Source organism: Euprymna scolopes, chromosome 19 (genome assembly GCF_053919585.1).
Source record: "Euprymna scolopes isolate OS-2025 chromosome 19, ASM5391958v1, whole genome shotgun sequence".
NCBI lineage: Eukaryota > Metazoa > Mollusca > Cephalopoda > Sepiida > Sepiolidae > Euprymna > Euprymna scolopes.
Window position 1 is genome coordinate 149,963,573 of NC_136500.1, and position 17,123 is coordinate 149,980,695.

Genomic DNA, 17,123 nt, shown 5'->3' on the forward strand with positions numbered 1-17,123 from the left:
ACCACTTCCTGGTCGCCACAGGACTTTTTCTATCCGGGAATTAAGGGGGAGCTCTCTCTGCCTCAGTCCGGGAGCTTAATGACTAAGACTGTCACAAGACTTTTCCATCCATGATGTAGAGTAGGATGTGTTCACCAGGGATCACCACCACGCGGTCGGAAAAAGAAAGAAAATTTATGCCTATATTTTGGAACCTGGAATGTGAGGACCCTCATGGACAACAAAACAAGTGATCGACCCGAAAGAAGAACTGCCATTATCTCAAGAGAGCTAAGGAGGTTCCAGATTGACATAGCTGCGCTCTCTGAAACCCGACTGGCTGACGACGGGCAGCTGAGGGAGGAGAAAGGCGGGTACACCTTCTTTTGGAAAGGAAGGCCTGCAGAAGAGCCGCGTATCCATGGCGTGGGCTTTGCTATAAAGAACAGCCTCATCCGCCACCTCAATGAGCCCCCTGTTGGCATCAACGAACGGCTAATGACCATGCGCCTGATGCTTGCGGGCAACCAAATGGCCACTGTGATTAGTGCGTATGCTCCAACACTTGATGCACATGATGAAATAAAGGAGACCTTTTATGCTGACCTTGACACCATTTTATCCGGGGCCCCCAAGGGGGACAAGATTATCCTACTTGGGGATTTCAATGCTAGAGTGGGACGAGACCATCAGCACTGGAGAGGAACGCTTGGAAGAGAAGGAGTTGGGAACATTAACTCAAATGGTACACTCCTACTGACAAAGTGCTCAGAACATAACCTGATCATCACGAACACACTTTTCCGACAAAAAAACGCATTCAAAACATCATGGATGCACCCTCGAAGTAAAATCAGGCACCTCATTGACTATGTCATTGTCCGTGCCAAAGACCGCTGTGATGTGCTGAACACCAGGGCAATGACCAGTACAGACAATTGTTGGACCGACCACCGTCTTATTCGCTCCATCATGTCTATCCATTTAATGCGGAAGCAAAGGATGCAAAAAAGACAGAGCCGACCAAAGCTCAACATCGAGCAGCTGGGCGATATCACCTACCAACAACACCTCCAGGCGGCTCTTAGTGCGGACCTGCCCAAGCAGTATCCGCATGACGCTGAAGAGCACTGGGACAAGCTGTCTTCTGCCATCATGGACTCCAGTATAAGCATCCTAGGGCAGAAAAAGCGGAAACATCAGGATTGGTACGATGAAAACGATACCGAAATCCAACAGCTTATAGACACCAAGAGGCAAACTTTTATCACCTGGCAGAATAACATCAATTGCAAGGTTAAAAGAGCTGCCCATGCCAAGGCTAAAGCGGCTGTCCAATCGACAGTCAGGAAGCTGAAGAACATCTGGTGGATGAAGAAGGCTCAGGAGATCCAGCAGTTTGCTGACTCTGGGGACACCAGAAGATTCTTTGAAGCCACAAAAGTGGTATACGGCCCCAGCTACCGTTCTCTGACCCCCCTTCGGTCTAAGGATGGGCTCACGCTGCTGAAAGGAAAGAGAGAAATAACAAATAGATGGAAAGAGCATTACAAGGATCTTCTGAACAGGGACACCACTCCAGAGATGGAGGCCCTTGAAAAACTCCCCCAACAGCCCATAATTGAGAGCATGGGAGAACCACCCAGTCTGGAAGAGGTGCGGGATGCAATTAGGAAGATGAAAAACAATAAGGCGGCTGGTTCTGACGGCATCCCAGCAGAAATCCTGAAGAAAGGCGGGCCTGATCTTCTCAGACACATCCATGCCCTGCTGCTCAAAATATGGGAACAAGAGAAAATCCCTGCACAACTTAGAGATGCCCTAGTTGTCTCCATCTTTAAGAAGGGAGACAAGGCAAACTGTGGGAACTACCGGGGCATTTCTCTCCTCTCTACCACAGGGAAAGCCCTAGCTCGGGTTTTGGCCAACAGGCTTACACCCCTTGCAGAAACCATCCTTCCCGAGTCCCAAAGTGGCTTTCGACCAAATAGAGGCACGATGGACATGATCTTCACTGCTCGTCAACTCCAAGAAAAGTGCAGGGAGCAAAATTTACCATTATACATGGCTTTTATAGACCTTACTAAAGCCTTTGACTCTGTGAACCGTCAAGCCCTTTGGCTGGTTCTTGCAAGGTTTGGATGCCCAGAGAGGTACATTCGGGTACTGAGACTGCTGCATGACAATATGTCAGCTACAGTCCTCAGTAGTAGTGGAGATGAAACAGAGCCCTTCAGGGTTGACACGGGAGTGAAACAGGGATGTGTCATTGCCCCAACCCTGTTCTCCATCTTCATTACTGCTATCCTCCATCTTACGGACAAACATCTTCCCCATGGAGTTCGGATTATGTACAGAACCGACGGCCGACTTTTTAACATCAACAGATTTAGGGCCAAAGGTCGAACGAACACCATATCCATTATGGAGCTACAGTATGCAGACGATAACGCCCTTGTAGCCCTCTCAGAAGAGGACCTACAGTGTACACTGGTTGCCCTCACGAGGGCGTACAAACAGCTAGGACTAACAATTAATATAAAAAAAACCCAAATCCTCCATCAATCACCACCAAACAGTACTCCAGTCTCACCCCCAAACATCTCCATTGACAACGCTAGACTGGAAAATGTGGACCACTTCCCATACCTAGGCAGCATCCTATCATCAAAAGCCAACATAGATGATGAAATACAACACCGTCTCAGCTGTGCCAGTGGGGCTTTCTCAAGGCTAAGGAAGAGAGTATTTGAGAACCGTGACCTTCTGGCAAAGACCAAAATCATGGTATATAAAGCTGTCTTGCTGCTCACTCTTCTCTATGGATCGGAGACCTGGACCACATACAGGAGGCACGTAAAAACCCTGGCGACGTACCACCAAAGATGCCTCCGAAAAATCCTCAGAATTAGTTGGAAGGACCGACGCACCAACACCAGCGTCCTGAGTGAGGCTGACATTCCCACTATCACCGCTACTGTTGCTCAACGCCAGATCAGATGGACTGGTCATGTTGTCCGAATGCCGGATCTCCGCCTCCCAAAACAGATTTTCTACTCTCAGCTTGTTGAGGGAAAGCGTGCCCAGGGTGGCCAAAAGATGAGGTATAAGGACAACATCAAAGCAAATCTAAAGCGGTTTCACATCGACCTTAAGACATGGGAGGACGTGGCTGGGAGCAGGTTGGCATGGAGGAGCGCTGTCCACAAAGGTGCTGCGCTTTATAGTAGTGACCTAAATAAAGCTGCTGAGGATAAACACAAGCACAGAAAGGACAGATTATTAACCAGACACACCCAACCCCACCCCACCACCACTACCTTTATCTGCCCAAATTGCACAAGACAAATTGGGTCTAGGATTGGGCTCTATGCTCACCTGAGGACCCACAGAAGCCACAACGGAGGACAGTCTTACTCGGACACGAGTGACCGCCGATGATGATATATATATATATATATATATGATGTCTGTAGAGATATATGTATATATATATGTGTATATATATATATATGTCTGTAGACATATATATGATGTCTGTAGACATATATGTATACATATATATATATATATGATGTCTGTAGACATATATGTATACATATATATATATATATATGATGTCTGTAGACATATATGTATACATATATATATATATATATATATATATGATGTCTGTAGACATATATATATATATAATATATATATATATATATATATATATATGTCTGTAGACATATATGTATGTATATATATATGATGTCTGTAGACATGTATATATATATATATATGATGTCTGTAGACATATATATATGATGTCTGTAGACATATATATATATGATGTCTGTAGACATATATATATGATGTCTGTAGACATATATATATGATGTCTGTAGACATATATATATGATGTCTGTAGACATATATATATATGATGTCTGTAGACATATATATATGATGTCTGTAGACATATATATATGATGTCTGTAGACATATATATATGATGTCTGTAGACATATATATATATGATGTCTGTAGACATATATATATATGATGTCTGTAGACATATATATATATATATATGATGTCTGTAGACATATATATATATGTGATGTCTGTAGACATATATATAATATATATATACACACATATATATATACATATATCTCTACAGACATGATATATATATATGTGATGTCTGTAGACATATATATATATATATATAATATATATATAATATATATATACACATATATATATATGTATATATACATAATAATAATAATAATATATATATACATGATAATAATAATATATATATATACATGATAATAATAATATATATATATACATAATAATAATATATATATATATACATAATAATAATATATATATATACATAATAATAATAATATATATATATACATAATAATAATAATATACACACATATATATATATACATATATCTCTACGGACATATGTATGAGAAATTGCAAAGGACGCATAAACATCACCACTGACTATGCGAAGAATATGTCAAAGTTTCCTTCAGATATCACCTTATAAGCTCCAAAAGTGACAGCTTCTCTCTGCACCTACAAAGAGACTCATCAGAAATTGACTCTTGCTAAACCGTATCAGCGGAGGCACGCTCATTAACATCATCTTCACGGATGAAAAGGTATTCTCACTTCAACAGTCGAACAAGCATCAAAATGATAGAATCCTTACGAGAAATTGTGAGGCAACACCTGATAATGCAGTAAATGTTTTCAGAACGTAGAAACCAGCATTTCTGAAAGCGGGAAATCTCCACATTTTTTCCCCTCAGAGGGTAAAGATTTACAAAGAACATTACATTGAGAGTATGCACTAACCCCATGGTGTCATTCTGTGTATGGTGATGAAATTTCGACTCTCCAACAAGATGGTGTGACAAGCCACACTGCTCGTGTAAAACAACAATGGTATAGAGACAGCTGTTCGTCTTTGATCAGCAAAGAAGAATGGCCTTCCTCATCAGCCAATCTTAACGCTCTTGATTATTCTTGGTCATTCATAGAAAGTGAAGCCTGTTCTACTCCTTGTCAAAATATTGAAGCTTTTAAGAAAACTTTGAACTTGGAAGAAAATACCCTTAGATGTTTTATGTGCAGCTATAGATGATTTCCCCAAAAGACTTTGTCATGTAGTGAAGACTCGAGTATTTGCTAATCCTTTCCTGTAATTGGGTTTTGTAATAAATTATTTTGTTTGGAAAAATATGCGTTTTATTTTGTAACAGTATTAATGTCCCACCCTGTATGTGAATGTATGCATATATATATATATACACGAGGGGCGTGCAATCAGTAATACCCCTGACCCACTTCCAGTTGTCTGATCTAGCTGAAATTTTGCATGTGCAATGATTTATATTATATCTCTACAGGTTATAGCTCTGAACTAATTGTGGTTTCTGTTTTACAGGTGTTTAAATTGAGTTAGGTGTGAAATGGAGCCTGTTGAATGTCGAGCAGTGATCCGGTTTTTGTATTTGAAAGGACGCACACCACAGGAGACTTTTGATGAAATGAAAGAAACTTATGGTGATAATGCCCCATCATATAACCTTGTAAAATACTGGCATCGTGAATTCAAACATGGTTGGAGGTCTGTGGAAACAGGTCCCTTCTGCCATTGATGAGGGATGTGTCTGTCAAGTTGAGGCTGCCATTTTGGAAGATCGGCGTATTACTATTCGCCAAATAGCCCAAGATGTCAAGATTAGTACAGGGTCTGTGGAAACCATCATTCATGACCATTTGCATATGCATAAGGTGTCTACCAGATGGATTCCCTGGTTGCTCACACCATTCTAGAAGCGAGAACATGTCGAATACTCGAGGATGAATTTGGAGATGTGCCAAGAAGATGAGTCAGTTTTTCAAAAGACTGATTACACAGGATGAAACCTGGGTCCATCACTATGATCTAGAGACCAAAGCCCGGTGAATGCAGTGAAAGTACTTGAACTCACCACCTCCAAAGAAAGCAAGGGTGCATCAAACGATTGGAGAAATGCATAAATCTGGGTGGTTCTTATGTAGAGAACGACTAATAACTGTGCCAAGTTTCGTTGCTCTACTGCTATGGGAAGTGGGTCAGGGGCATTTCTTATTGCACGCCCGTATATGAGATGTGTGTATGTATTAACAGAAGAATATTTACTTAATTGTTGTCGATCAACATCAAGTGCCAACATGGATGATGTAATACTCTGGATTGTGATTGTTTAAGACAGATAATCCTGCGGCATTTGTTATGATTTATGCCAACCTGACAATCGCTGGCGATGACACATCGAATAAAACTATGACTAAAGATTAGAACATCAGTCAACCGTGAGACTGCACACTTTCACTTTACAGTGTAAGGATGGAGCAAAGTTTTATCTGGGATAACGTTGCTTTCTTTAAGGCTTTTTTCCTTGATGATTTAGTCACCTGTTAGTATATAAATATACGGCATATCATGTTAACACACCAGTTTCCGTCAGATCACCAAAGTTAAGCAACGTTGAACCTGGTCATTACTAAAATGGGTGACCAATTTGGGAAGTCCAGGTGCTGTATGTAAGAGGACGTCGACACCTCTCTGCAAGAGGTTGCAAACACCTAATGTCGTCAACTCCCCTAACAGGGATATACATGCGACTGGGGACCACTTGTGAATTTCATATTCCCATGAAACTTCCTCCTTCAGAGGAAGCCAGTTAAACCCTGAATAGTGTTAAATAACTGATCATGTTCTTTTCTTTTTTCCTTAAATGATTGTTTTTTCTTCTTGTTTTCCCCAGGAAAAAGCTGATCTTGGAGAATTGATGGTTTCCTTGTGTTACCTTCCAACAGCCGGGCGCCTCACCGTGACAATAATTAAAGCCAGGAATTTGAAAGCCATGGACATCACTGGGTCTTCAGGTTTGAATATTTTACCTTGATATATATATCTTCATAAATATACATCCGCATATATAGTATATACACTCGTATATGTATACTAATATATTGAATTCCATTTTTCTCAAAATTACAAAGTGTTTGTCATTATTTGCGGTATGACTACTATGATACTGTTTCCCTACAGGCTATAAAATATTAGGCTTAAGATGTGAACAAGTACTTGTCATATACCGCCCGCATAAGTGGATTTTTTTTTAACTTTATTGCACTAAAAAAAACAGTGCATATTGCCACTTAAAGAGAAATGGTTACTGTGATTAGGACCGAACTAGAAAGCTTTTCACGCTCGGAAATACGCTGGAAGAATTGTAATTCAGTTGGAACTTGCAGACCGTTATGAACAGTCACAAGATCGTGTCATATTGGTGCCGTGACCAGGATAGAACCTGAAGGTAAATCCACGGAATACATGACAAGCCCAAGTACAGTTGCATCAATCAGTACGATCACCATAGAGGAAAAAGACACTGTAACCTTCCCCCAAAAGCTAAGCTAGCTTGACTTCTGTAAAGGTTAAGATTAAGAATAATCTGTTGTAATTTAATAACAATCTATATATATATATATATATATATAGAGAGAGAGAAAAAATAATAACAAAAATATATATATGCATGTATCTCTCTGTCTGTCTCTCCTTCTCTTTTTACCTTTTTCTTTTTCTTTCGGCCATGAGGGAAGAATTATAATCGAGTTAGAACGTGAGACCATTGTGAACGGTCACAAACATTTGAAGGTGCGTTACCACTGATGATGGACGTGTTTTAACCAAATCAATGTTCCGAGCTATCTAAATTGTTTCTTCAATTGTTGAAATAAATACAAGTGTTCAATTCCAGCCCAGCAAACTCGAAGAGAAGACTCACCAACAGACGTAAACGATATATAAACCTTTTAATGTACCTATGTCTGTTTGTCTGTCTCAATAGACTACCTCAATTATTCCTATTTACAATGCCTCCCCACGGGACAGAGTTAGACACCAGGGTCGTTTTTTAACGTGGAGAAAAGGTACAAAAATAAAATATTGTCTCAGTTGTGAAAGACTATTCCTCCACTGAAAGAGAACAAAAAATGGAAATGCAGCACCATTAAGACATATACTACACTTTGATCTTGGCCAAAACGCCAAGTATGTATTTTAATGTAAAGGGGACGTTCTATCGTCTGTGTTTGCCTCCCGAGCAGCTGGTTGCCTTGCCTAGGACCTAACAGTCTTTCCTGAAAGGTTCACTTCAGTGCAGACAAATCAACATTCATTCCCTGGTAAACGAATGTCATAATTTTATATTAAATTAATTAAATTTGCCAGCAGCAGCAGTGAGTTTAATCCTGTCTTACGGGTGTTAAAGTGTGGGGAGCCACAACTCACAAAAATATTAAGAACAGAGGAATGTTCTTTGTGTCTATTAAAAGTACGAGGTACCTCCAATAATTTTCCAGACTTTTTTATTGATAGTCCACACATTAAACTCTAGTCCTCTTTGAAGTAATCTCCAGTAACTTCTTGAAGGCCGCATGGAAGTCCTTTTGTGTGAACGTGTCAATAACCCTCGTCACAGCCGCTTTCATTTTCTCCAGTATCTCAATGATTGCCTGTAAGGTTTTTCTCGAGCTTAGGGAATAACAAAAAAGTTACAGGGAGCAAGGTCTGTACTACAGGGAGGGTGAGGAACTCTCTTCATGCCCATCTTGGTCAAATAGTCTATGACAAGGATGAAGTTATAGACATGCATTCGTGCAAATCTTCCGCATTTTCAGTTCCTCACGAATAATTGTGTTCACAGTTCCCACACTGACATCAAACTGCACTTATTGTCTCTGTAAACACAACGGTCCTTATCCGTAAAATTCTTTATTTGGCCAATGAACTTTGGTGTTCTGACTTCCTTACTCCTCCCACACCTCATTATCCCTCACGGACTTCCTGCCTTTCTTGAATCTCTTATGCCAATCAAAAACTGATGTTCAATTCATGCAAGATGGTCCAAAAGCAGTCTGAAGCATTCCGTACGTTTCTGTGTCATTTTTTCCAAGTTTAAAATAGAATTTTATTGCACATCGTTTATCTAAAGTGTCCTCACATCCATATCGTATTTTCTAAATTTACCAGCTGTGATAATCAGGCTTTAGTAGGGTGTATTCCAATTCCTGTTGAAGTTATTCATTTGAACCTGAAATCATAAAAATTCGTCAGTCATCTCATAAGATATATCTAGTAATAACACACGAAATTGTCAAGAGTCTACAAGAATTATGATGACTGTACAAAAAAAAAGTCTGGAAATTTATTGAAGGCACCTTGTAAATGTGCTAGATGTATTTTTAGCAATAAATCACCCACAATTATATTCTGACATTTTGTGTTGAAAAATGGACTCTTAATTAAAATCAAGGGAGATAAATCTGTTTGCCATTAGTCGCACAACTCTTCTACATTAAAGCATGGGATAAAATCCGATAATTTGATAAATTCTATTTTTACTTTTCTGTTTTATACTGGGGTTGTATGCAAACAGTGTAGCTGTATAACGAGCATATATATGTTTGTGTGTTTGTATATATATATATATATATATATATATATATATATATATATATATATATATATATATATTTTTACATGGAGTTCACCCCTTATCAAGGCCCATAGGGATAGGGGTTATTGTGTGTACAGTAATCAATGGGATAGTGTAGTAATAGTATTGGAGAATTGATAAAGTATCATTACTTAAGGGGGCGGTTCATTAGAAATTTGTTTGTGTTGGACTTGAAGACATCCAGGTTGAAGGCGAGAGGGAAACAGGCAAGCGGAACAGTTCCACAGGCGTGCAGTTCTAAGAAAGAAGCTTTGTTCATGGAATCTACGTTTTGATTTAGGCACAGATAAGGAGTTGGGGAAAATTATTGATGGTGGTTTCAGCTAGATGGGTGTTTTTTGAAAAGGATTGGCGAGGGGGGAACAGGGATTGGAGCTCAGACGAGCACCTGCCATGGAAATAGCGATAGAACAAAGATAGGCTCTCTACGTCTCTTCTGTGGGAAAGAGGTTGCAGGGAAGAGAAAAGGGCATCCCCCACTAAGCCACAAAGTTTATTTTGTACTCTGTCAAAGCAGGATAGGCTGTTTTTAGCAGCTCCTGCTCAGATGTGGCAGCAGTACTCCATCCTTGGACGTACTTGGCTTTTATATAGATAGAGAATTGCATCATTAGTGAGATATCTTCTGGAGCGGTAGAAGGATCCCACCATTTTCCCAGTGACCTTGGCTGCAGACTTGATGTACGTGTTCCATTTTAGATCAGGAGTAAAGGTCAAACCCAGAAGCTTTTCAAATCCTGGGGCCTCCCTTAAACGAGAGCCATCCATTTCGATTGATGCCAGATGGGGATCAGAGCGTTTATGATGTAGAGATAGGAGCTTGGTCTTAGATGCATTAAAGGTAACCAGCCACCTCTTTCCCCATTATACCACGCGCTCAAGATCAGAGGAGAGAGAATCAGAGAGAACATCATCATTTACGACCTTTGATGTGTTGCCATAGATGGTCGTGTCATCAGCATAGATGTCAACGAATGATTTTAGTATGTGTTTTGGGAGATCATTCATGTAGATCAGGAAGAGAATTGGACCCAGTATGGACCCCTGAGGGACTCCAGCATTAATACTGTGGGCCTCTGATTTCTGCCCATCAACCACTACTCTTATAAGCCTATCAGAGAGAAATGATTTCATGATCGAGAAAACATTTCCAGTTATACTGTAGCTGGAAATCTTGTGTAGTAGGCCTTTATGCCAAACCTTATCGGAGGCTTTTGATATGTCAAGAGTATTTGCCCTAGAAATGAAGCCTTTGTCGAGAGATTCCCTAATCCTATGAGATATAACCGTTAGCACCTCTGCTGTAGATCTAGCAGAACAGAAACCATATTGCGTGTCGCTAAGGTTATTTCTGCTAAGGTGGTTGACTACTTCTCTATTTATTGTGGATTCCAGCAACTTACTCATGACACACAGGAGACATTGGTCTGTACTGAGAGGGAGATGAATTATCACCTGAATTCTTAAATACAGGGCATACTGTTGAGGTTTTCCAGGGTGTTGGGAAGCACTACTTCTTAAGGCAACGCTTAAACAGTTTGGAAAGATTGGGGGCGAGTTCTGGTTGTAATTTTTTTAACACTATAATTGGAATACCGTCAGGACCAGTTGCTTTACTGGAGTCAAGGTTCTTGATTAGCTCGGCGACCTCACGCACAGATATTTGTATGTTGCATAGCATGTTGTCTGTTATAGGAGGGAATACGGGGAGTTGATGGCCTTCGTCGCACAGGGTAGAATTTGCCGCAAAGTTCTTGGCAAATAGTTTGGCCTTGTCCGATGCTGTCGAGATGACTTGATTGATAATGGTTGGGATAGAATACACGTTTCTGTTAAGGATCCTATTTGCTACTTGCCAGAACTTGTGGGAACCAAGCCGCTACTCAGCTACTTTGGATTTAACGGATTGAGTATATAGCTCTCTTGCATTTTTTATTACTCTTTTACAGTGGTTGCTGGCGGTTCTGAAAGCAGCTTTCGTTTCAGTGCATCTATTACGTTGGTAGCTATGGAAAAAGTGATTTCTGTGTGCGATAGCAGCAGCACATTTAGGGGAGAACCATGGTTGGCTGTTAGGTTTTTGTTGGAAATTTTGGGATGGTATGAATTGGTCTATGCCTACAAGTAACCATTCGGTCAGGTCTGATACTATAGAGGACACATCCTATATATATATATACATTTTATTTTTTATTACCGTATCTTTCTTTTAAGTTACATTATTGTTTCTGCTACCCGTTTTTTTGGCCGTCTGTAGCTTCCTCAGACTTTTACAGAAAAGTCTGAGGAAGCTACAGACGGCCAAAAAAAAACGGCTGGGTAGCGGAAACAATAATGTAACTTAACAGAAAGATACGGCAATAAAAAATAAAACGCATATTTGCTCTACAACAGTATTGAGCACTTTCTTCAGTTTTTATTAATTACCATTTCCACTATATATATATATATATATATATATATATATATATATATATATAATTTAACAGATGCGTGTTTCTCTAATCAATCTCTTTTTACTTATGAGTATATAGTATATTCTGTTTGGTGTTAATGTGTGCATACATAAATTAATATTTTATAGATATCGTTCTTGGTTGGAACACCAACAAAAATATACCTCAAATCATCCTTTCATGCGTCTTGAAATTAAGTGTTTCTCTCTTAAAGGCGGGAATTATATTTTGATATAATCATTTATTCCTTGCAGTTTTTTTGTTTGTTTTTGTTTTGTTTTGTTTTTTTTCAGAGTTGGCACGCTTTGTATAAGATTTTTCTAAGTCGCCCCCTTCTGATTCCATGAGTGTCCTGTCATAAAACCTCCATCCATTGTGTATAGAGCTGCTCTTCCACCTAACTATAACTCTACATCTCAAAATCTATATTTTTATTACGTCATCACTACACGTAGCCTAAAAATCCTTGCTGGGCTTTTGTCACGTATATTTGTTTATATTTAGCTTAAATTCTCTGTCGAAGTAACATCAAATTAACATTCCTGAAAACTATTAAATGTAAATGTTTTAACTGAACATAACTTTTCACATCTATAACATATTTCTATCTAACAATTATATTTTTACCAATCATAATAATTGACTATTATAATTTCAATCAGAATAATCAACCATTTTCCAGTGTTTTCCGGTAAACTAACAACATAACATTTCTGCTGAATCATTTTTCGTAAGTTATTTGAATTTACACAAATTTCGACATGACACGTAACTATGTAATAATGTTTTCACCTGAAATGCGTTGCTTTAAAAGTTCATCAATCTACACAAACACAGAAGCTTTTTAATACACAAGATAAATTGTAGTTAAATAATAATAAAAAAAAGAATATCCCTTCTTCTCCCTCCCCCTCCCCCTCTCCTTCCTGAATTTGTTGGTACATTGGGAAACATCTGTACCGAAGATTTGGAAGAGCAGAATTCTTTTCTTTTTTTTTTTTTTTTTTCGCACATATTTATTTATAGGAAAATGAAAATTGACCTAATCGATAATGAGAAAGGGCAGCAGATGTATTCAACAAGAAAATCAATTTGTAAAAACAGCAAAAATATACAAATATGCTTTATTTGTTCTGCTTTTGATTTTTGTTTGTTTTCTTTTGTGTTTTATGTTATTTTTTTTAAATAAAAGGCGTTGAATAGTAAACACATGAGTTAGGTACAAAGACTAAAGTTAAAGACTGTAATCAGTCGAGTATTGAGTTTATATATATATGTATATATATATATATATATATATATATACTAGCAGGGGTGCCCGGCGTTGCTCGGGTGTTTGGAGGTGTATGCTGTGCAAAAAAAGCAAAAAAGCAAAAAAAATGGTTAATTTTTTAAAACTTTGACCCCTATTATGACCCCTTAAAATTTATTGTTTCGGGCTCAAATCACTTTATTAAGTTAGATCCAGGTTCAAGGAACCTATATCTAAAATTTCAAGTGTCTAGACCCAAAATTGTCGGAGGAGTTTGGTAGAGTTCTTAAAGGTCAAATCGTTGAAATTTGACCCCTTAACAGCCAAATTTCTGGCTGACACCCGTCACATCGATTTTCCCAAATCTCAGTACCCGGTATTTCAAATTTCGAGTCTATAGACTAAAAATTGACAGAGTTATTGCGTAGGGAAATGTACACAGACAGACAGACACACAGACAGACACGTTCACTTTTATAGATATATAGATATATACTAGCAGTTCAGCCCGGCTTTGCTCGGGCCTTATGTACTGTTCACAAATTTTTATATATATATATATATATATATATATATATATATATATCAAAAGGTTTGACTCCTGTCCAGGTAACCTACATCTAAAATTTTAAGTGTTTAGACCCAAAATTGGCAGAAGAGTTTAGTAGAGTCTGCGACGGTCAACTCTTTCAACTTTGACCTCTTGGCAGCCAAATTTTCGCCCAAAAACTGATTAAAAAGCTTGCTGCATGTATGCATACCCTTTATGTAAAATTCCAAATGTTTAGACTCAAAATTTGCTGATTAGTTTGCTAGAGACCGCAAAGGTCATATCCTTTGAACTTTGACCACTTGGTAGCCAAATTTTCGGCCAAACCGATTAAAAAGCTTGCCCTATGTCTGAATACACTTTATGTAAAATTTCAAATGCTTGAACCAAAAATTATTTTTTGTTATTTGATAGAGACTGCGGTGGTCAAATTTTTAAAAACTTTGACCCCAATTTTGACCCTTTAACCTCTATTGTTTTGGGCTCAAATCGAATTAAAAAGTTTGATCCATGTCCAAGTAACATACATCTAACATTTCAAGTGTTTAGACCCAAAATTGGTGAAGGAGTTTGGTAAAGTTTTCAACGGTCAAATCGTTGAATTTTGACCACTTGACAGCCAAATTTCTGGGCAAAAAACGATTTAAAATATTTTCCCAAATCTCAGTAGGTTGTTTTTAATGAGTGGAATATCCAGCTCCAAAAAAGGGGCACTCTGCGTCGGAACAAAAAATTAAAATTGCCTCAGTTTAGTAAGATTTCTCCTTCATTGATAGAGGAGAGAATAGGTGAAGTGTAGGTATCTCTAAAACAATGTGAAAACGGAGCGCGTGAGTCCGCAGACTTGTGTTAACTATATGAACTATGGAAAAGCAGAAGTGACTTAATGATTTTTTAAAACCTTTGTTTATCTTCTTCAAACTGCAATTAATAATTAATCTTTGTTATAATTTTGTTAGGTTTTAAGATTTACACAGTTTAATGATTAATAATATTTTAAACATTTGTATATTAAATATGAAATACAGTTTTACTGAATGCTCATGTTCGGCTTTCATACTTTTGTTCGGTAAAAAGAGACAAACAAAATATGAGAGGGGGTCCTACAAAACGCTTAATATTTGTGCAATAATATTTTCAGATCTGTTTTAATCTGGAGATAAAATAGCTGACAAGAGACATGTTTATATAAAAAACTTAATATTTAAAAAAAAAAATTAAATACAATTAATTAAAAATCTATGTTGTAACGGAACATTTTGAAATAATGGAATTTTAATCGTTGTAATCTTTTAAAAATTAATTAATGTTTACGAAGTTTCTTTTTCTTGGCAATTCAACTGATGATTATAGTATATATTAATTTGAAAAAACGCTATTAAAAAAAAAAAACATAATATTAAACTTATATCAATTTTTTAATTGCAACTTCAAGGTAAATTTTTGTTCAATACGTGTATTTAAATTTAAAAAGTTTCACTTATTTTAACTCTTATGTTTCATAATAAATAGAAATTTCGATAGATTTAAATATATTTTGCTCAAATTTCAAAAAAAAAATACATCGGGGGGGGGGGGGCTAATACTAAAAATATATTTCCGCTCGTATATGTTACGGAAACTGCATTTTATATGTAATTTCATTCTAAAATGGATAAGTATCAAAATTTTCACGAAAATCTGACCATTAGTTGATTTTTGCTAGATTTATTAAACACGGGTATGCGTACAAGTTCAAAATGCTTACTACATGGGAACGTTATTTTTTAAAGCGCCAATTATGTAAACACGATTTTCGTCTTGCAATTTCATTATTTTCGTTTGATGAAAAAAAATCTTTTTAATTATTACTGGTTTATTGTTCCCTTCTTTTTTAAATGGTACAAAAGTTATACTGATAATATTAATTTATGATAAAGTTACATCGTGTTATATATAGGGGGGGAGTATTCTGAGGTGACTTTTGGAGGTTCCTAGTGAAGTGTAACACCAAAACAGATACTACATTTTGTTAACGTTTTAATTAATGTAACCTCCGACTGAAATTCTGTGCAGATTCCTGAGTTCGAGAACACAAAACAGAACAATTAGTATAATAATAATATTTTTAATTGAGGTAAGGGATGGGGTTTGGGTCCATCTTCCTAAAATAATACCTCCCACAAGAACTGTTCTAAAATTTTTTTCAATCGATATTTATTCAATAATTGCCCTTTTTTCCTAGCTAGTCAAAATGGCCTTTTTCCGTTGCTCTTTCTTTCGTTGCCTTTTTTCCTAAATTCATAAATTAATGTAAAATGATCACCCGTTTTTGGGGTTTTTTTTTTTTACATAGGCATCACCACTTATCAAGGCCAAGAGGTCACTCGAGGATAAGGGTTAAAGAGTGTACAGTAGAAATTGGACAATATAGTAATCGTTAGTAATGGAAATTCAGTAAATTTGTTAACAAGTGGAACGGCTCATCAAGAATTTGTTTACGTTAGACTTGAAGACAACCATATTGCAGTCAGCTGGAAAGCAGGAAGACAATTCCACAGGCGTGCAGTTCTAAGAAAGAAGCTTTGTTCATGGAATCTACGTTTAGGTTTAGGCATAGATAAAGAGTGGGGGGAAATTATTGATAGTGTTTTCAGCTAAACGAGTGTTTCTTGTGAAAGTTTGGCGAGAGGGGACCATAGACTGAAGCTCAGTCGAACACTTTTCATGAAAATAATGATACATCAGAGAAAACTTGCAACATCTCTTCTGTGAGAAAGAGGTTGAAGGGAAGAGAAAAGGATATCTCCTACGAGGCTACGAAGTCTATTTTGAACTCTATCAAGGCAGGACAAGTCATTTCTAGCAGCTCCTGCCCAGATGTGGCAACAGTATTCCATCCTTGGAAGTACCTGGCTCTTATATAGATAGAGAATTGCATCAGCAGTGAGATACCTATTGGATCGATAGGATCTCACCATTTTTCCAGCAGCCTTGGCAACAGATTTGATGTACCTGTTCCATTTAAGATCAGAAGTAAAGGTCAAGCCCAGAAGCTTGTCAAAACTTGAGGTATCCTCAAGACGAGAGCCATTCATTTCAATTGATGCCAGATGTGGATCAGAATGTTGATGATGTAAAGAGAGAAGCTTGGTTTTAGATGCATTAAAAGTAACCAGCCACTCCTCTCCCCATTGTACCACGTGCTCAAGATCAGATGAGTGAGAATCGGAGAGAACTTTATCGTTTACTGTCTTAGATGTTCTACCATAGATGGTAGTGTCATCAGCATAAATGTCTATAAATGA

At 37.6% G+C, this 17,123-nt stretch overlaps 1 protein-coding gene across 2 annotated transcripts in view; it reads left to right on the top strand.

Moving 5' to 3' along the window:
* Positions 1-17,123, top strand: part of LOC145240059 (synaptotagmin-9-like) — a 403,765-nt gene that overhangs the window by 359,975 nt on the left and 26,667 nt on the right. For both annotated transcript variants that reach the window (XM_080103680.1, XM_080103681.1), the window contains exon 3: positions 6,816-6,936. In XM_080103680.1, coding sequence (XP_079959806.1) covers positions 6,816-6,936 — 121 coding nt within the window. The remainder of the gene's footprint in view (positions 1-6,815; positions 6,937-17,123) is intronic.